A 17,700-nucleotide genomic window follows, 5' to 3' on the forward strand; every position below is an offset into this window, starting at 1 on the left:
CAGGCAGATTAAGAGAGTGGGCATGCTAGGGCCTCTAGCCATGGAAAGCGAACTCCAGATGCATGTGCCACCTTATGCATCTCACATGGGTATTGGTGAACTGACCCTAAGTCCTTAGGCTTCGCAGGTAAATGCCTTAACAGCTAAGCCATCTCTGCAACCTGACAGCAGTTTTTAAAACTATTTTTTTTTAGCCAGGCATGCATCATTGTAATTCTAGCACTTGAGAGGCTGAGACAAAAGGACTGAGAGTTCTAAGCCAGCTTGGGTTATACAAGACCACGTCTCAAAAAAAGGTTGTTTTTAGAAAACAATTTAATTATAGATCAATTTTACTTATGCATTTATTATTTGTGTGCATTTATGGGGCTTGTACACACCATGGTCTGCATGTGGAAGTCCGAAGACAATCTCAAGGTGCTTGTCCCTCCTTCCATCTTGTTTGCAACAGGGTCTTTTGTTATTTTGCCACTGGGCAAAGTCAGACTAATTTGGCCCATAAGCTTTAGCAATCTCCTGTCCATCTCCCATTGCTGTGGGTGCACTGGGCTTACAGACAAGTGCAACTCTGTGTGTATTCTGGGAATACAAACTCTGGTCTTCAGACCTGCATACAGCAAGCACTTAACTCTGCTAATGACTGGGACTTTTTGCTTAGATACACTAAATTCTTGGCTGATATGTAAATAAATGTAGTATATACTTAACATCTTACTACAGACATATTTTTGTACAAAATGGGATACATACATCATCTTGTACATACACTAATTACAACCAAATATTCAGTGTTACCTGCAATGTGTTTAAAGAGAGAAAATATTCCCAGCAATAGTCCTTTTCACTTCTGAAACCACGTCGCTTAGCTTCTTCCCAGCCCTATCACACAAAGAAATGGAGAAGTATATTTTTACTGTTCTCTATAGCAAAGGCTGTTTAGTAGTTTTCCAACTTTATTTTATGAGAAATACAGATTACCTAGTTATTTCCATCTTTACTTCTACATAATTTGTAAAACTTCAAGGAATGCTGAAACTTATAAACTATGAAACCATAAACACTTTATGATCTGGGTTTTTAAAAAGTGACATTTTATAGTTTTATACTAACAGACACAAATGCAATCACTGTATATAATATCACTTACAAAGACAACACTAGTAAAAAAATTTTAATGCTGCTAAATATTCTCAATTTCATGTTTTTCTTAGCTACAGAAAGAAAAAGGAGACAGAATGAATAAGGCTCAAAGTAAATACAAATAAGCTTTTCCATAGTAATGCCATTCAAAACAGCAACTAGAGTTACAACAAAAAGGCACTACACACCAAAGGTTTACAATAGGCATTTACCTTCAGATAAGCCTGACTTTCAGAAACAAAACAAAAAACCCTGAAAAATGTACATGATTATGATAGTTCATCAAAATGTTGTCACTGAAGATAAGAGTAACTTGCTATGTAAAAACTTCTATAAAGGTAAGACAAAAATTTAAAAAAAGCCTAGATATTTGTATTTCATTCTTACTGAAACACAAGCCTTTTCCTCAAAAGGATAAAGATAATGAGTTACTGCAAAAACAGAAAAAAATTTTTTTACATCCACCTAATTTTACCTAGTCTCAGATATTTAGTCCAGATACCTATAATATAGATGCAAAACAATAAATATGTTAATGTTCCAGTAGTAATTGTTCACCTGAATAAACTACTACAAACCAGTCAAGAGAACAAATATATATATTTTACCTCAAATGCATTCACAACTGTCAGATGATCACTTCTAGTTTCCTTTGCCAATTCCTTTCTCCTTGCATCTGCAATCTTTTCTTTTCCCTAAAACAGACAGACAGCTATAGCACAATGAAGATGAATATTCCGTTAAAAGCTAAGGAAAATGTCCTAAGCTACAACTACTTCAGGCACCTACAAATTTTGCCTCATGTTTATCTGTGTCTTCCTTACCAGTGGGATGACGAAGGGGTCTTTGAAGCTGAGGCTGGCGGCTATGGTGAGCACTGGGTCTAAGCAACAGAACAAAGCTCCAAACAGAATCATCTTTCCAATGTGTGGCTCCACAGGTAACCGGGCCAAGTGGACTCCCAAAGGTGTCAACTCTTCTTGCTTATCCAAAGCATTCTGTAAAGACAGTTTGATTTTTAAATATGCCTGGTAAGGCATTCCACGTAAAGCATTTTTAGTTTGCTTTAAAAAAATAACAGGTGGGCTGTTAAGCGCTTGCCTGTGAAGCCAAAGGACCCTGGTTTGAGGCTCGATTCCCCAGGACCCACGTTAGCCAGATGCACAAGGGGGAGCATGCATCTGGAGTTCGTTTGCAGTGGCTGGAAGCCCTGGTGTGCCCATTTTCTCTCTCTATCTGCCTCTTTCTCTCTGTTGCTCTCAAATAAATAATTAAAAAAATGAACAAAAAAAAATAAAAAAATAAAAATAAAAAAATAACAGGCTACTATTCATGCTTTTAAGCCAAAAGGCCCTAACATTTTTTTCCCCCCTAGGTAAGGTCCTCTTGCCCAAGCTGACCTGGAATTCACAACATAGTCCCAGTGTGGCCTTGAACTCACGGTGATCCTCCTATCTCTGCCTCCTGGGTGCTGGGATTAAATGTATACACCACCATACCCAGTGAGATTTTTTTTTTTACATTTTTTGTTTATTTTTATTTATTTATTTAAGAGTGACAGACAGAGAAAGAGGCAGAGAGAGAGAGAGAGAGACAGAGAGAGAGAAGGAGGGGTGGGGGAGGGAGGGAGAGAATGGGCGTGCCAGGGCCTCCAGCCACTGCAAACAAACTCCAGATGCATGCGCCCCCTTGTGCATCTGGCTAATGTGGGGTCCTGGGGAATCGAGCCTCGAACTGGGTCCTTAGGCTTCACAGGCAAGCACTTAACCACTAAGCCATCTCTCCAGCCCACAAAAAGAATCCCACTAATCCTATCAATTTGAGAAAAGGTCAAAAGTTATCTCCATGGATCCTAGGAGCCTATAGAATGAACACAGCATGTCTCTGGCACCCTCTAATCCAGCACTAACCAATAGGACTTGAAGCATTCTTACTGTCTAGTATGGTACGTAAGTGCACCACTGACTTTAAGATGTGTGAGTATAACACTGAATTTGTAAATTAATTCACAATTTAAATCACCACATATACCTGTACACTATAGTGCCCAACAGTTTCTTAAACCTCTGTTCTTATTCTGGGTCAAGACATAGTCTGTGGTAACTGAAAACAAAATTAGTTTTTCAAAACATAAGAAGAACAATAAAAAAAACATAAGTACAATAAAAATATGACAGCTCAAGGATTATTATAGAGCATCATGGAGCAAAGATACCTGTTTGCATTACTTCACAAAAAAGACTTAAGAGTTATCTTAATAAAATGTCTACAATATTGTGATGGCAAATCTCTGAATGTCCTGTGGACAAGATTTTAAATTCCCATGGAAACAAATCTCTAGGAATCAGTCAGGAATTTTCGAGGTAAGATTCAGATGGACCCTAAGTGTTGGCCACAGCATTCCATGGGCTGGGATCCTGGACTGAATGAAAAGGAGGAAGTAGTGTTCATTGCTTTCTATTTCCTCTATGTTAATGTGAGGATGTAATGTCAGCCTCCTGATCCTGTGCTGCTTTCCCTGCCACAATGTGGACGTGTTTCTGAAACTCAAAAGTAAACCCTTTCAAGCCAGGAGTGGTGGTTCAAGCCTTTAATCCCAGAACTGGGGATGCAGAAATAGGAGGATCACCATGAGTTCGAGGCGACCTTGACACTACATAGTAAATTCCAGGTCAGCCTGAGCTAGAGTGAGACCCTACCTTGAAAAATCAAAAACCAAACCAAAACAAAACAAAAACCCCTTTCCTTGCTTAAGCTGCTTCTGGGTGAATATTGTATCCTAGCAACAAGAAAGTAACTGTTACAACTATCATTAAATTACTTGGGGCTGACCAAAAACATGGTAACTAGAAAGATTACCTGTTCAAGAATACATACTACTAAAAAATTTTTTTTTGAAGGTTTCATGTAATTTTAAATCAGGCCTGCAATGAAAAATGAAAACGTGTACAAAGACCTGATCTTACAAAGAACTCAAGAAAATATCATTTAGTAACTTTCTAGTGACTATCATATATATCACACAGTAAGCTGGAAACCCGTCAGCCAATCAACTCTACTGCAGTACACTGATGGGGCTACTTTGCAGTAAGTGAAGCTTCTAACTAGCTGGTCTACATGCACCAACACTTAAGAATTAAAAAAAAAAAAAAATTTTTTTTTTCTTTTACCAGTTCCATCAGGTGTTTTATGGAGAGCAGTACTGCTTCATTTGATGGTGGATCCATTAATCTACTTAGAAAATAAGCAATCCCACCGAGCTTTAAAATCTGTGAAGAGACAAATATAATGAAACGTATATCATATGGACATAAAAATTTAGTCCTGTGTGTGTTGGTTTCTGGCAAAGCATATCAAACTTACAAAACTTATCAAGATTACTATTTTGTAAAAATGATTAATATGATAAAAACATGTTTTAAAGACAATATTTTACTTTCTAACAGCAAGTCTATCACTAAGAAAAGCAATGGGTTTAAAACCTCAACAAAACTGATTAACTTCAAAACACATCTACGAATGTCAAAATATACAATGTCAAAGAAATGACATGCCGTCTACAACAGGGGATAACATTCTAAGATATGGTAACAAGAACTAGCCAGGTCAGATGGTATAGGCCTGAAATCCCAACCAGTCAGTAGGCTAAGGGCATATTATAAATTGAGTGGCAAATATTTATTGAGTATTATGAGACAGATAAGTGTTTTAGAAATTTAAATAATCTGCCAATGAAATAGAACTAGTTTCCAGGTAGAGGTGCTACTCAAGTACCAGTATCCTGGTTCCAGGGTATTATACATTAAAAATGTTGAAATGCGCATGCATCTGGAGCTCATTTGCAGTGGCTGGAGTGCCCATTCTGTATCTGGGTCTTTGTCAGTCACTCATAAACCAACCAACAAACAAACAAATAAATAAAGTAAATGTCTTACTTAAAAAAATATTGGAATACACATCTGAAAGAAGTTTAGTTTCATCACAAAAGTAAAACAGGCTTAGTGTAACAATTTCTCATGTAAATCAATATGGTACTTTCTTCCAGAAAAGATGGTGAAATGACATTAACAACTTCTACGTAGTTTTTGTAATTCACCCAACGAATGTACCTTTATTTGCAAACAAAGTTCTTCCAAAGGAGTTCTCAAAATTTCTGGTAGTTGATAGTCATCTAAAAGACTTGCTCTGAGACCATTATACAGGTGATAGCAATGGCCAGGTTGGACTCTAAGAAAAAAAGACAAGCACATTATCAATTATTTTTTAGAACTAGGAAAATACAGGAAGGGCAAAATGAAGTGATGGAACCAGCAGCAGGGGAATGGATGGAACTAAGGATTATTATGTTCAATAAGCCAGACTCAGAAAGCCAAGTATCACATATTCTCTCATATGATGAATTTAGATCTAAATATATACCTACGCAACTAAGGAGATGACAGGTGAATAGATAGATAGCATGAAAAAAAGTAGAAAGGGGACGAGAGGGCAGAAAGAAGTCTGAAGATAAAGGGAGACTAATGGATTGTGTTATAAGAAATAAGAAGGGTCCAGTTGGGGGGAAGACAGAAGAACAATGAGGGAGGTAAGAGGCAGTGTGGACAAAAGGAACAAAGTATACACACTCACATATATACACAAATGTGAAAATGAAATCCATTATTCACTATGCTAAGAAATGAGAAAAAACAGTGATAGCCTAAAAAAATATGCTCTATGTTCAAAACACTATCTATGGTCACTCAATATTATTTTTAAATCAGAGCAACCTAATTTGCTGCTCATTTTTTTCCATGTTCTTAAAGCTTTGGACAAAGTTTCTGCCATACCTTCCAGCTCTGCCTTTCCTCTGTTTGGCATTGGCTTGACTAACCCACTCAGCAGACATTGTACTGATGTTGTTCTGTGTGTCAAAATGTGTCTCTTTAATTTTTCCTCCGTCTATCACATAAACGACATCATCTATGGTGATACTATTTGGAAAAGAGATATAAAACATTAACCACACAGTAAAAACCACTTTTAACCTATACTTAAGGTTATAGATGGATGTTTTTGGTTGATTTTATGAAGAAGATACTAGCAACTCCAAATTTTCACTATTTTTTCTCACATTTCCCAGTATTTCAGAGATCAAGACTTAATGATAAGCAGTCTATGGACTTATAGTGGCAACAAATGTCAATACTGTAGATCACATGCTATCTTATTTGTCCAGAGCCAAACTTCTTAGCATTTCTACTAGCTTGTCTTTTCTTTCTTTTTTGGTTTTTCAAGGTAGGGTCTCACTCTAGCCCAGGCTGACCTGGAATTCACTTTGTAGTCTCAAGGTGGCCTTGAACTTGTAGCAATCTTCCTACTTCTGCCTCCCAACTGCTGGGACTAAAGGCATGTGCCACCATGCCCAGCTCCCATTGCCTTCTTATAGCTAGCTCTATGATCCCTAGACAGCCATGCTTCAGCAGCAGCTTGCATGAAATAATGTTTTAGTGACTGAACCATATACATATACTAGTACCACCAAGTAAACGTAAGAAATTTTAAAGCTTATGTAACTAATTACAGAATAATCATCTTATGGCCATTCTCATGATCTGAAAACAAATCAACAAATTACTTAGGTTACTTTGATGAAAGACCTCAAACCATAGACCAGTCCTCGAAAAAAAATTTATATATTTATTATTTACTACCACGACCAGAAAAAATTCTAAAGAAACTACAAATATCTTATAAGAAAAATAAATGATAAAGCTAATAATGTATGGGCTCAAAACATTTTAATCAAAGGTGACAGTTAAAAGTTGTTTTTACCTTGTCTCTGCAATGTTGGTAGCAATTACTATTTTCCGAACACCAGGAGGAGTTTTTTTAAATACCTGGAAGAAGAAATACATCAAGAACCCAAAAATATATTAATTTCTGATATATTATTTGTACAATTAAATATTTCTTTGGACACTTTGTACATTTTAAGCATTATTAAGTATTACTTACTGATAAATGCACCTTATTTGCAGATATACATGTAAAGTATGCATACTTTCAGTATTATCAAAGTCTCTTGGTAAATTACCTTCCACAGATATCACATTTTTGTACCACATACAGTAGCTTGAGATTTGACTAGCATTAAATAATCCCCTTCAGAGGCTGGAGAGATGGCTTAGTGATTAAAGGTGTTTGTTGCAAAGCCTGGTCCAGGTTTGATTCCCCAGTACCCAGGTAAAGCCAGATGCACAAGGTGGCACATGCATCTGGATTTCACTTGCAGTGGCTGAAGGGCTTGGCATGCCCATATTCTCTCAAATAAATTAGACATACATATATATTTTATATAGAGAGAGAGGGGGGAGGGGAGGAGGAAAGGAAGGAGGGAAGGACGGGGAGGGAGGGGGAAAGGGAGAGAGGGGGGAGGGAGGAGACACACACACACACACACACACACACACACACAGAGGTATCTTTATATCCCATTCAAATGCCAAATCTAATAAAACTATCCACAGCAATGCCACCAAGGTGTAAGGAAGATGAGAAGTACCAGTACCAGTGAAGGCAGTACATACATAATACCTCAATGAACATATTTATCCCTTGACTGATAGTAACTAATTGGTCATCACATAGTCTCCATCATCTACTGGGTCAGGGGTCAAAGATAGACTACTTCTACACTAGATGCCCTTCCACCAAGTCTTTGGAAGTGAAAGCCCATCTTCCCTCCTGTCTAGCTTAACTGCCTGAGTCTTTAAAAGCAGTGCCTCACTCTAGCCCAGGCTGACCTGGAACTAACTCTAGCTCCGACTGGCCTCCAACTCATGGTGACTCTTCTACCTCAGCCTTCCATCAAGTGCTAGAATTAAAGGGATACATCACCACACCCAGCACTGGCTATGTCTTATGCTAAATCCCAATAGCAAACAAGAAAGGAAGAAAGGGCTGGAGAGATGGCTTAGCAGTTAAGGCACTTGCCTGCAAAGCCTGTGATAATCAAAATACCAAATGTCAAGTTACATTATGCCTATATCACTAATTTCTAGGCTGAGTTATTTTCAGTGGCATTCATATACCTTTTTCAATTTAGGACATCAAAACAAGCTAATTGTGAAACCTATTCTTTTAAACTTTTCCGTAATGTTGACAAAACTAATCTAACTGTTGGGTTATTCTCTGTGAGTTAAGTTTGTATATAACTATACAAAAACTCGTTTGCAAAGGTTTCAGCTAAGTGTTTTCTAAATGGATTACTATTTGTAAATGCTCCTTAAATATTTTTTTAAAAGTGTAAAGATATAATCAGTAGTCTTTAAAGCTTATCTCAATTTGAAAGACCAAAGTCAAATTTAACAACATACCTGTGTCTGGTTTACTGTAGGCATCAGTGAATGTAATGGTATAATGAGAAACTTATCTGAAAATTAAAAAATTAACTTTCAGATAAAGTGATACACACACACACAAAACCATCAAATAGGCATGAACAATGAATTCAGGTGAGTTACACAGTTCTTAGTTTCTCTACCTACACAACTTTTTGAAAAAAAATATTTTGAGTGTGCCTGTTGACATTTTACTTCACTTTTACTGAGAAGCACTGTCCCACATTCTTAAGCCTCAAAGTTAGGCATAATCTTTCCAAATTACATACATAGAAAGTCATTAAGTTCCATCCTTACCATTAATTAAACTCAATAAAAGGGACAAAACATCATCTTTATACAACTAAACAAAAGCTTCACTTGATACCTACCCTTTTCATTAGTTACCCAGAACTTTCAAAGAAGATCCACTTTTCCCGTAAAAATATAAGCCCAACCTAGACTTAGATCACCACAATCCTACTCTGATATAATCCCAAGAAAATAACATCTTCAAATCACATGACTTAAGTATCACTCTTGGAATTACAATAAAATACATTTACACCATACCTGATTTAAACATCACTTGTGAGGTTAAGAGGTCATGTAATGTGCTGATATTGTCCCAGCCTGGTAGAAAGACCAGTATTGCACCATCCTATATGTAAGAGAAATAACTATTATAAAGTATCATATCAGCAAAAGTATGAAAAATTCCATGCACACTCTTCATTAAAACCCCACTAGCTCTGGGTAATTTTGGTTTGTATCTAAAAGAATACAAATCAACTTTGAAAACAGAGACTTACCATCTGGAAACATTATTAGGCTATTCTTATTTTTAAGTCCATTAGTGCCTAAATATGTTGCAATTCTGAGACTATCTCTACTGTCAAAAACAATTCCTGGGGCTAGAGATGGCTTAGCAGTGAAGGTGCTTGCCTGTTAAGCCCAAGCACCCAGGTTTGATTCCTTAGTAGCCATGTAAGCCAGATATACAAGGTAGTGCATGGGCCTGGAATTTGTCTGCAGTGGCTACAGGACCCATTTTCTCTCTCTACTTGCCTCTTTCTCTCTCTCTTAAATAAAAATAAAAACATTTCTTTCACAATCCATATCCTCAAAGAATTTACAAAAATTTTATTTTCCATGGCTTTGGACCATCAATAATGTTACAAACATGTTTCTTAAATACTTAAAGAAAAAGAAAGAAAGAATAACTAACCTCTTCTTCCAAAACTATGTATCGGATAAGGGCAGCAATCAAGTTCAGGTCAACTTTATCATCGTCCATCATTTCCAAAACATCTACAGTACTTGCAGAATACCTACCAAAATTATATATACAGTCATGAATTACTTAATAGTCCTGTGGCTTAACTGGCTATAAAATTAAAACTAATTCAATGTGCTGTTAGAGAAAAATCAAAACCACATTGTCATAAGGTTTAGCTGGAATGAAATACACTTGCAAGTATGCAGACAGCCAACAGGACAACCCTGCATTGTCTAGTCATTCTCACTTTCTCACGACATGCACCTTCTTCGCAGATCCTTTACATAATCTGGCCAGCGTTCTTTATAGATTGCTTCCTTTTCTTCTTTTTCTTGCCTGTTTACATGTCCTTGCATGAAGCCCCTCTTAAACTGGGACCTATGCTCTTTTTGTTCAGGAACATATCTAAAATAAAAAAGACTCTTAAATATCTTCACTCTTTTGAAACACTGTGAAATATTATTAAAACCAGAATCTAAACAATATTTTCTCTACACTTTCCACTGAATGCTGGACAAAATACCAACTTATTAAGTGTTCATTAGTAAGTATGTAGCGTGGTATCTTAGATAAAAATTCTTCTCCAGGCTGGAGAGATGGTTCAAGGGTTAAAAGTACTTGTTTAAAAGTCTGATGCCACAGGTCTGAATTCCCAGTATCCATGTAAAGCTAGACAGACAAAGTGGTGAATCATCTGGAGCTCATTTGCAGTGGCCAGAGGCCTTGGTGGATCTATTCCCTCTGTCTCATTTTATCTCTCTCCCTCTCCACTTGCGAATAAATAAAAAACTTTTAAAAAAATATTCTTCTCTACTCAAGTACATAAATAATCCTCTCAAGGGATCCAACCAAGGGCCACATGAAGCCCTGTATAGCTATGAATTCAGCCTAACACAACATCAATAAACTGCATGATTCTCAAGCTTGAACTTTGTAGATGACAGGATGTGTCATTGTCACACAAAATAAACTTATATATGCTCTTGCAACTCATGATTTGTACACCCCAGTGAGGCTAAACCACCTTTGACAATCACAGTACATAACATTAGTGTAACTTTTATCTCAAATCTTAAGTCTTAAAGAAAAAATTAACAGAAGGTGCAAAGTACCAGTTAATGGCTACCTAGTAAAAAGACTCAAAAGTTTTCAAGATATAACTGCACATAATCCCTGGAGTGTTTATATAACATACAGATTACAAAATGCTGTCACTTTTCATTGGATCCAGGTCTCTCTCAATATAAGAATTTTAATTAGTGATCACAGCAATGCTAGAGAACTCTACATATGTCATTCTCAGGTCAGTTACAGCAAATGACAGATCCAGAATTAGCATTTAAGATGAATGTTATGGTTACACAGTATGACTGCTGGTTACACAGAGAATACTTATGTCTAAAAATTCCCTTAAATTATGAGTTTTGAGAAGCAGAGGGTGAGGAAAGACAAAGGAAAAATGAACCTACACATCAACCCCAAAGGCTATCCAAGTTCAGAGGACAGCATCTATATGAGTGGAACAGGACTTCTGGAATTAAATGGAACCGCTATCCTGGCTCTGCCACTGACCAAGCTGTCTAATCTTGCACAAGGTACTGAACTTCCGTCCTTTAATTTTCTTGAATAATTAACATCGTTTCCAGAACTGGCATGAAGCTGTCTTTAAAAACAATCAAATAAAGCACAGTGCCTTATAGATAGTAGACACCAAAAAGTGAAAAACCCTTCCCTATTCAGTACCTGTGACCAGAGTTCCCCTAAGTCTTCGATACATATAGAGGCACCAACTTGAGGTAGGGCAACCTGAGACAGAGATTGGTCCTGGTCAGAAGGATTGACCCACAGTTGGTTCCCAGAAATTTCAAAATATACAAGTACCCTTCAACAACCCCTCAGGTACCCCCCAGTGCTAAGGCAGAACCTATGCCCAACTTTTGATGTAGCTATTAGGGTTTGCTTTCCTCCTAGTTCCCTAGTATATAGGAAGAAGACAGCTAGGAACATATGATGAAAGGACCAAATTTTCTTCAATTCCCCTGTAAGGCTGGTTACTGGATGGCAGCTGCATAGATGCCTTCTTTTCACTGCAAAAGAGTACTTTCCTGCAGTTCCCTGCACCTCCCTGCCTTCCAGGAATTCTAAGGCAATTCCTCAGTGTGAAATTAAGATTAGTGGTCCACCAAACTTTAGTGTTAAAACTGTCAAGCCCATTATCCTTTTGCAAAGTAACTGCTCAAAGTGTTATGAGAAAAAAGAACATATGAAAAACAATGAAAGTGAGAGCATATAACATTTATGGTAACTGACTATAAAACCAAAGCACGAAGACCATTCTATACTGTCTCTTTCACTTTTAACCCAGTCCATCCTTTTTAAGACTTTACCCTTCTTCTCATTGATTTTCACTATTTTCTCAGCAGCCTACCATCGTGAAAAATCTCACATTCTACTTCCCACAGACTTTATATATAATAGCCTATAAATCATTTTAGTGTGATAAAAATTCAAAGGGTATACACTGTCTTTCTTTTACACTCACAATTTAGCACTGCAAACTACAAATAAAAACAACACAAATATTATATAAAGGCTTAGGTAAAATTTTGGTGAATTCTAAGTAAAAAAAAGGCATTTTCCCACTATTAGTTTCTGATTTTTTTATCTAACAAGTGAGCTGAGTCTTCAAATAGAAAGCAGTGTTTCTATATGTATATTTATTTACTTAGGTGTTTACTATAGGCACTGTGCTAGGTACCAGTCACAATGACAAGTAAGACAAAATTCTCTGCCTTAAGAAATCTGAAATCTAGTACAATAGGCAAATATAAAGGCAGCCAGGTGTTATAATAGTAGCATAGCCAAGGAAATTGGGATACTTCTTCACTAAAAGTTTACAGATCCAAAGACAGAGAAGGTGGCAAATGAAATCTGAGAAAAGTACATGCAAAAGCAGAAAGTCATGAAGGACCCTGCCGGCCTATTATGGAAAGCTACATTTAGCAAGGACAAACTATAGAATATATAACAATGGATGACTGAGGGCATGAAATGGACTTTGTGGCCTATGCTATCCCAGACTTTTGTATATATATATTTTTGTTTATTTCACCAAAGAAGGCTGCTACCACTGAGGTACTCCGGTACAGGACATACCCCAGAGGCACTCCTGCACAGAACATAATATTGAGGTACTGTGGTCCAAAGCAACAGAAAATACCACTGAGGTGCTCTATTTGTAGAACATACTATTGAGAAGCTCTGGTACAAAGAGCACTGAGGAACTGCGGCACAGAACATACCAAATCAATAAAAGCTGTTAAACACTTTCTCAAAGACATTTTATGTGCAAATGGGGAGAAAGCTCATACCATCAGATTCTTTAGGAAAAAAATACAGCAGCAGTTGCAAAACTGAAGACTGTAAAACTAAGGCAATCGGACCAGTAAAAGAGAACAAGTCAGAACCATTAGCACAAGAAGAAGGCATAAAGGGTAAAGCTCTTAAAGACTGAAGGTGCCAGGGAGTAATACAGAATGACGGGATAACTTGGCTACTCAACACATGAAGCAGCTGGCATATTCCAATACACACTGCTTAAATGAGATGATTTTTAATTTAATAAATTAGGTGGAAGTAAATATTAGTTATCATAAGACACTGGCAAGATACTGTTTGGTTTTACTTTGTTTGTGGGACAGAGAATGGATCAAATTCTCATGTATAGAGGTGAAGAGCTTCAATCTCAAAGCCCCAGTGCTAAAGAGATCTGAAAAGATAGCTCTATGATCATGAAAACAGACAGGAAGACTTAAGAAACACATAATAAGCTGGGGCAAGAATAAGAGCTTTAGCAGGGAAAATCTTAAGGAGAATAAATACAAGGCAGGAGAAACAAGTGGTCCAAGTACTGAAGACAGAGATTCCCAAGCCTCGCTGCCCAGGGATCTCTTAAGGATAGTGTTTCCCAGATACTAAAAACACACTGTAATATAATTAAAATATGGAGTATGAATGTGCTATCTCGATTTTTAAATCTGCAGGTAATTTTAATGTACAGCCACATTTAGCAATCTGTGACTCATGGAAAAATGCTTTTGAAGGAAGTCAACAATGAGTTTCTGAGACTGAAGTTTGACATGGAAAAGGTAATCGTTATTTTCACATTTATTTTATTTATTAATGGTTACCTTATTTTTTCAATTATATCTTCCAAAAGATATTCCACAACTGGAAAAGTAAAGCCAGGTATATGTATCATCGGGCAGTTACCTATCATGACAGACAAAACAGAAGCATAAGAGTGTGCACACTGTTCAAAATAAGGTACAGCATACTGTGAACAGCAGACAGCAGTCCTGAACCGTAGTCTTCACTTAGCTTGAGAGCAGTCCTGTATGCACCCTCCATCTTTCCCAAACTAACCAGTGAAAAGCAAGTCTAGCCTTAAGAGTTGTTTTACTTCTACCAAACTATACACACCTCCTATAGTTCTACTAGAAATCTATTTTTCTTCATTATTACCAAAGACGGCACCATCTCTAGTGCAAGATTCACTAAAAGCTAGACCACAAGCATTACCACTTGAGGCACCCAGAATCTGGGGGAGAGATTAGGAAAGTCAAACTTAATCAAGTATTAAAATGCTACTACTGAAAAACATAAAAACCACACTAGTGCTGTTCTTGAAATGTTGTTTTCATTTCCTAAAGGCAAAATAATCCATAAAACAAATGCCAAGACAGCACTGAGGATAAAATACTTGAGCTACTTTCACTGCTCTGCATTTCTTCTATATCCTGAGCAAGTTTCTCATCTTACTAGCTTTAGGTGTCTTTAAAAACACAAGGACAAGGTCCAGGCATGGTAGCGCACACCTTTGATCCCAGCATTCAGGATGCAGAACCAGGAGTTCATGGCCACCCAGAGACTTACACAGTGAAATTCCATGTCAGCTGGGCTAGAGTGAAAGCCTACCTTGAAAATCAAAACAAGAAAAACAAACTACAGGGACATAATACCTGTCCCTCCAAAAATTCATAATGCTGTAAGAATTAATTAGAATGCATTTAAAGGAGTTTTGAAATGCTGAAACTAAAATTAAATATACTTATATAACATTTTAATTTCTTCCCCTTTCCCTTCTTTGCAGTTATAAGCAGGAAAGACAGCAGTACATTTAAAAAGAATATACTTTGCCAGACAGTCAAAGCTATATTCCCCTCCTATTAATTTATGCAATCTTGGTTAAGTTATTTAGCAGCTCTGAGATTCTTTGTCATTTCTAAAAACAGAAGTAATAGGTTTACTTCACAATACTTTACAAGAATGAATGAAGACAACTTGCCAAATACTATCTGGCACATTTGTGTTCCAGTACATGGTCACCACTTATTAGCAAACTGCCAATCTAACCTGTGACAGCACATAAAAACCAGATAAGATGCACACATGCACTGAGAGGTCATAACATTTTTCAAATCTATTGTATGCTTCAATGTCACCTCATTGCCTAGTCACAGCACCAACCAAGAAACTACCTGTCTTCAAGTGGGAAAGAAATGATGCCACCATTTAAAAAACCAGTCCAATTATTGAATCCAGGAAACTAGAGCTATATAGAGTATTAAAACAAATAAAATAACAAGCCATCATTTAAATTATATCTACTACTGTATTGGTTTTCTTAAAAAGAAATGCAGGGATTTCTAAAATAGCTACCAAACTGTACTCACCAAAGTATTCTGAAAATTTCTCCGCATTCAATGTTGCACTCATCAGTATTACTTTCAGGTCAGAACGATAATTGAGAAGATCTTTAATAACAGTCATTAAAACATCTGACTGTAGATTTCTTTCATGAATTTCATCAAGTACAATATGACTAACACTGGACAGATGCCTAAAATGGAAGCACAAAATATGTAATGCAGTATGAACCTTAAAACGAGCCATTTTGAACCACTAGCATTTAATAATCATGTTTAATTACATAAAAATTATTATTCATACAGCCCAGACTGCCTTGAAATAATCCTGACTGCATGATTCTCTTGCCACAACCTCCCAAGAGCTGGGATCACAGGCATGAGCTTCTATACCTAGCTCTTTGACTGAAATATACTCACGAGTCTGACTGCAGCCACTGAAGAATGATTCCTGTTGTACAGTATAAGATTGAACCCTGTTTCCTTGGCAACCGACTGTGAATGAGAAACATAAGTTACTAATTCTTAGTTTTATTTTCTAATAATTTACTAATAACTACGTAAGTTTGAGAAAATATTCCTACTTATGTTTTAGTTGTAACAACACTCACAATAATGAAGTAACAGAAAATATGGCACATAAGTTCATTTTACATTATATTCAGTCTTATGACATAATAAAAAATCTGCTCATATAAACAGATCAAAGAAACTTGAGTTCCAGGAAAGGATTAAGAGGCAGAAGTACATGAAGGAGTAAGGACACCAACATCAGTAGGCAAAGTCCATCAGGTGTGGGCAGGTACAGCATACCAACTCATATGAGGGGAGTAATGAGCAATCAATGCAACAATGCTCCTTAAATAAGCACATTTTAGAAGGCAATTTAGGGGTTAGAAGACCTTATGGTAGCAAACCAACTCATACTAAAGTTCTTTTAAATATTAATTCTAATGGCAAGAATAAACAGAGAAGAGAGAAAATCTGATTCAAAGTTTCACTAAAATCTGCCTGTATACAAGAAGTCAACATTACCTCTGGAGACGAATTTGATATCCGGTACTGTTACCGCTGCCACAAGACTCTGCCCTTTCTGCAGCCACTCTCTCTGCAACCTTTAATGGAGAGACACAATGAGAAAAAATAGGACAATGACCTGCAACATTCACAAAAAGCTGGAACGGTTGAAATGCAGTTGATTCCCCAATAAGTCTAAAACCAGGATACTTTATTACATTCTGAAGTTTCTAAATTGCATGTGCTCTTAAGAGCTGCAGACTTTATAAAGACCAGGAAGGCCAAATTCTCTCATCACTATTTTCATTAATTTCCTGCCTTTTTTACTTTTCTAAAACAGTTGGAAACTAAAGTCCAAACTTGTAAAAGTTATAAACTGAAATTAGTTACATAGTGATCATTTTTCTTACTTTTGCTGTTACTATTTTGTGGTAGAAAATGAGTAAGATTTCTAGCTTTTTAGTTTGTTTTGAAAGCTATAACTAGCAAATATAAACTGTAGAAAAGTAAAATGTTGTTATAATATACTGACTTATATAACTCAAGGTACTCAGCAGTCACCCTGTGACAAGACAGTGGTAACAAACATAAAATGATGGTAGTTAAAATACCTGTGAATTAGAATTTCCCAATCAGCACATCGAGAACACAAGTGATTAATCTACAATAATCTATACATTCAAGTTTAGGCAGATCAAGGAAAAGGATACAATATAAAGTCACCAGCAATCTTCCTACTGTTAATAGTACAGCTAACTGTTATGACATTTTTCATAATTCTGTGATCTCACGCATTTTTTTTAAAGAAGATGTCACTGACAACAATAGGGAAAACTGTAGTTCAACTCAAACACAGTAATATAGCTTAAAATGTAGAATGTATAGGCCTAAAAATACAGCTATAATAATTGTCAGTGAATGCCTAACCAGATTTTGCATTAAGTTACTTAGAAAATGTGTTAACACCATCATAAACAAAATAAGTACTAACCTGCATAATTTATATTTACAGACAAAACTAAAAATATGGAAATAAATTCACTATACTCACTGAATGCTGTAAGAAACTCTTAATATCTTCAAAGAATACATAACTAATATTTAAGTCATGTAAAAGCTACAAACAAGAACTATACAAAAAATGTCACTTGTAGAACACATTCTTGTAAATACTACTTAGGCTGGTCATCTGGAA

The 17,700-nt window shown here is 36.4% G+C and overlaps 1 protein-coding gene across 1 annotated transcript in view; it reads right to left on the minus strand.

The window, feature by feature from the left end:
• The window catches only part of Dhx36 (DEAH-box helicase 36), a 35,272-nt gene that overhangs the window by 6,251 nt on the left and 11,321 nt on the right, over positions 1–17,700 (minus strand). The window contains exons 6-20 of the mRNA XM_045131037.1: positions 16,524–16,603; positions 15,909–15,983; positions 15,516–15,682; positions 13,971–14,052; positions 10,045–10,185; positions 9,730–9,832; positions 9,075–9,162; positions 8,499–8,554; positions 6,955–7,019; positions 5,970–6,113; positions 5,250–5,367; positions 4,311–4,409; positions 1,965–2,138; positions 1,749–1,835; positions 796–879 (exon numbers count right to left, since the gene is read on the minus strand). Coding sequence (XP_044986972.1) covers positions 796–879; positions 1,749–1,835; positions 1,965–2,138; positions 4,311–4,409; positions 5,250–5,367; positions 5,970–6,113; positions 6,955–7,019; positions 8,499–8,554; positions 9,075–9,162; positions 9,730–9,832; positions 10,045–10,185; positions 13,971–14,052; positions 15,516–15,682; positions 15,909–15,983; positions 16,524–16,603 — 1,563 coding nt within the window. The remainder of the gene's footprint in view (positions 1–795; positions 880–1,748; positions 1,836–1,964; positions 2,139–4,310; positions 4,410–5,249; positions 5,368–5,969; positions 6,114–6,954; positions 7,020–8,498; positions 8,555–9,074; positions 9,163–9,729; positions 9,833–10,044; positions 10,186–13,970; positions 14,053–15,515; positions 15,683–15,908; positions 15,984–16,523; positions 16,604–17,700) is intronic.

This window comes from Jaculus jaculus, chromosome 12 (genome assembly GCF_020740685.1).
Source record: "Jaculus jaculus isolate mJacJac1 chromosome 12, mJacJac1.mat.Y.cur, whole genome shotgun sequence".
NCBI lineage: Eukaryota > Metazoa > Chordata > Mammalia > Rodentia > Dipodidae > Jaculus > Jaculus jaculus.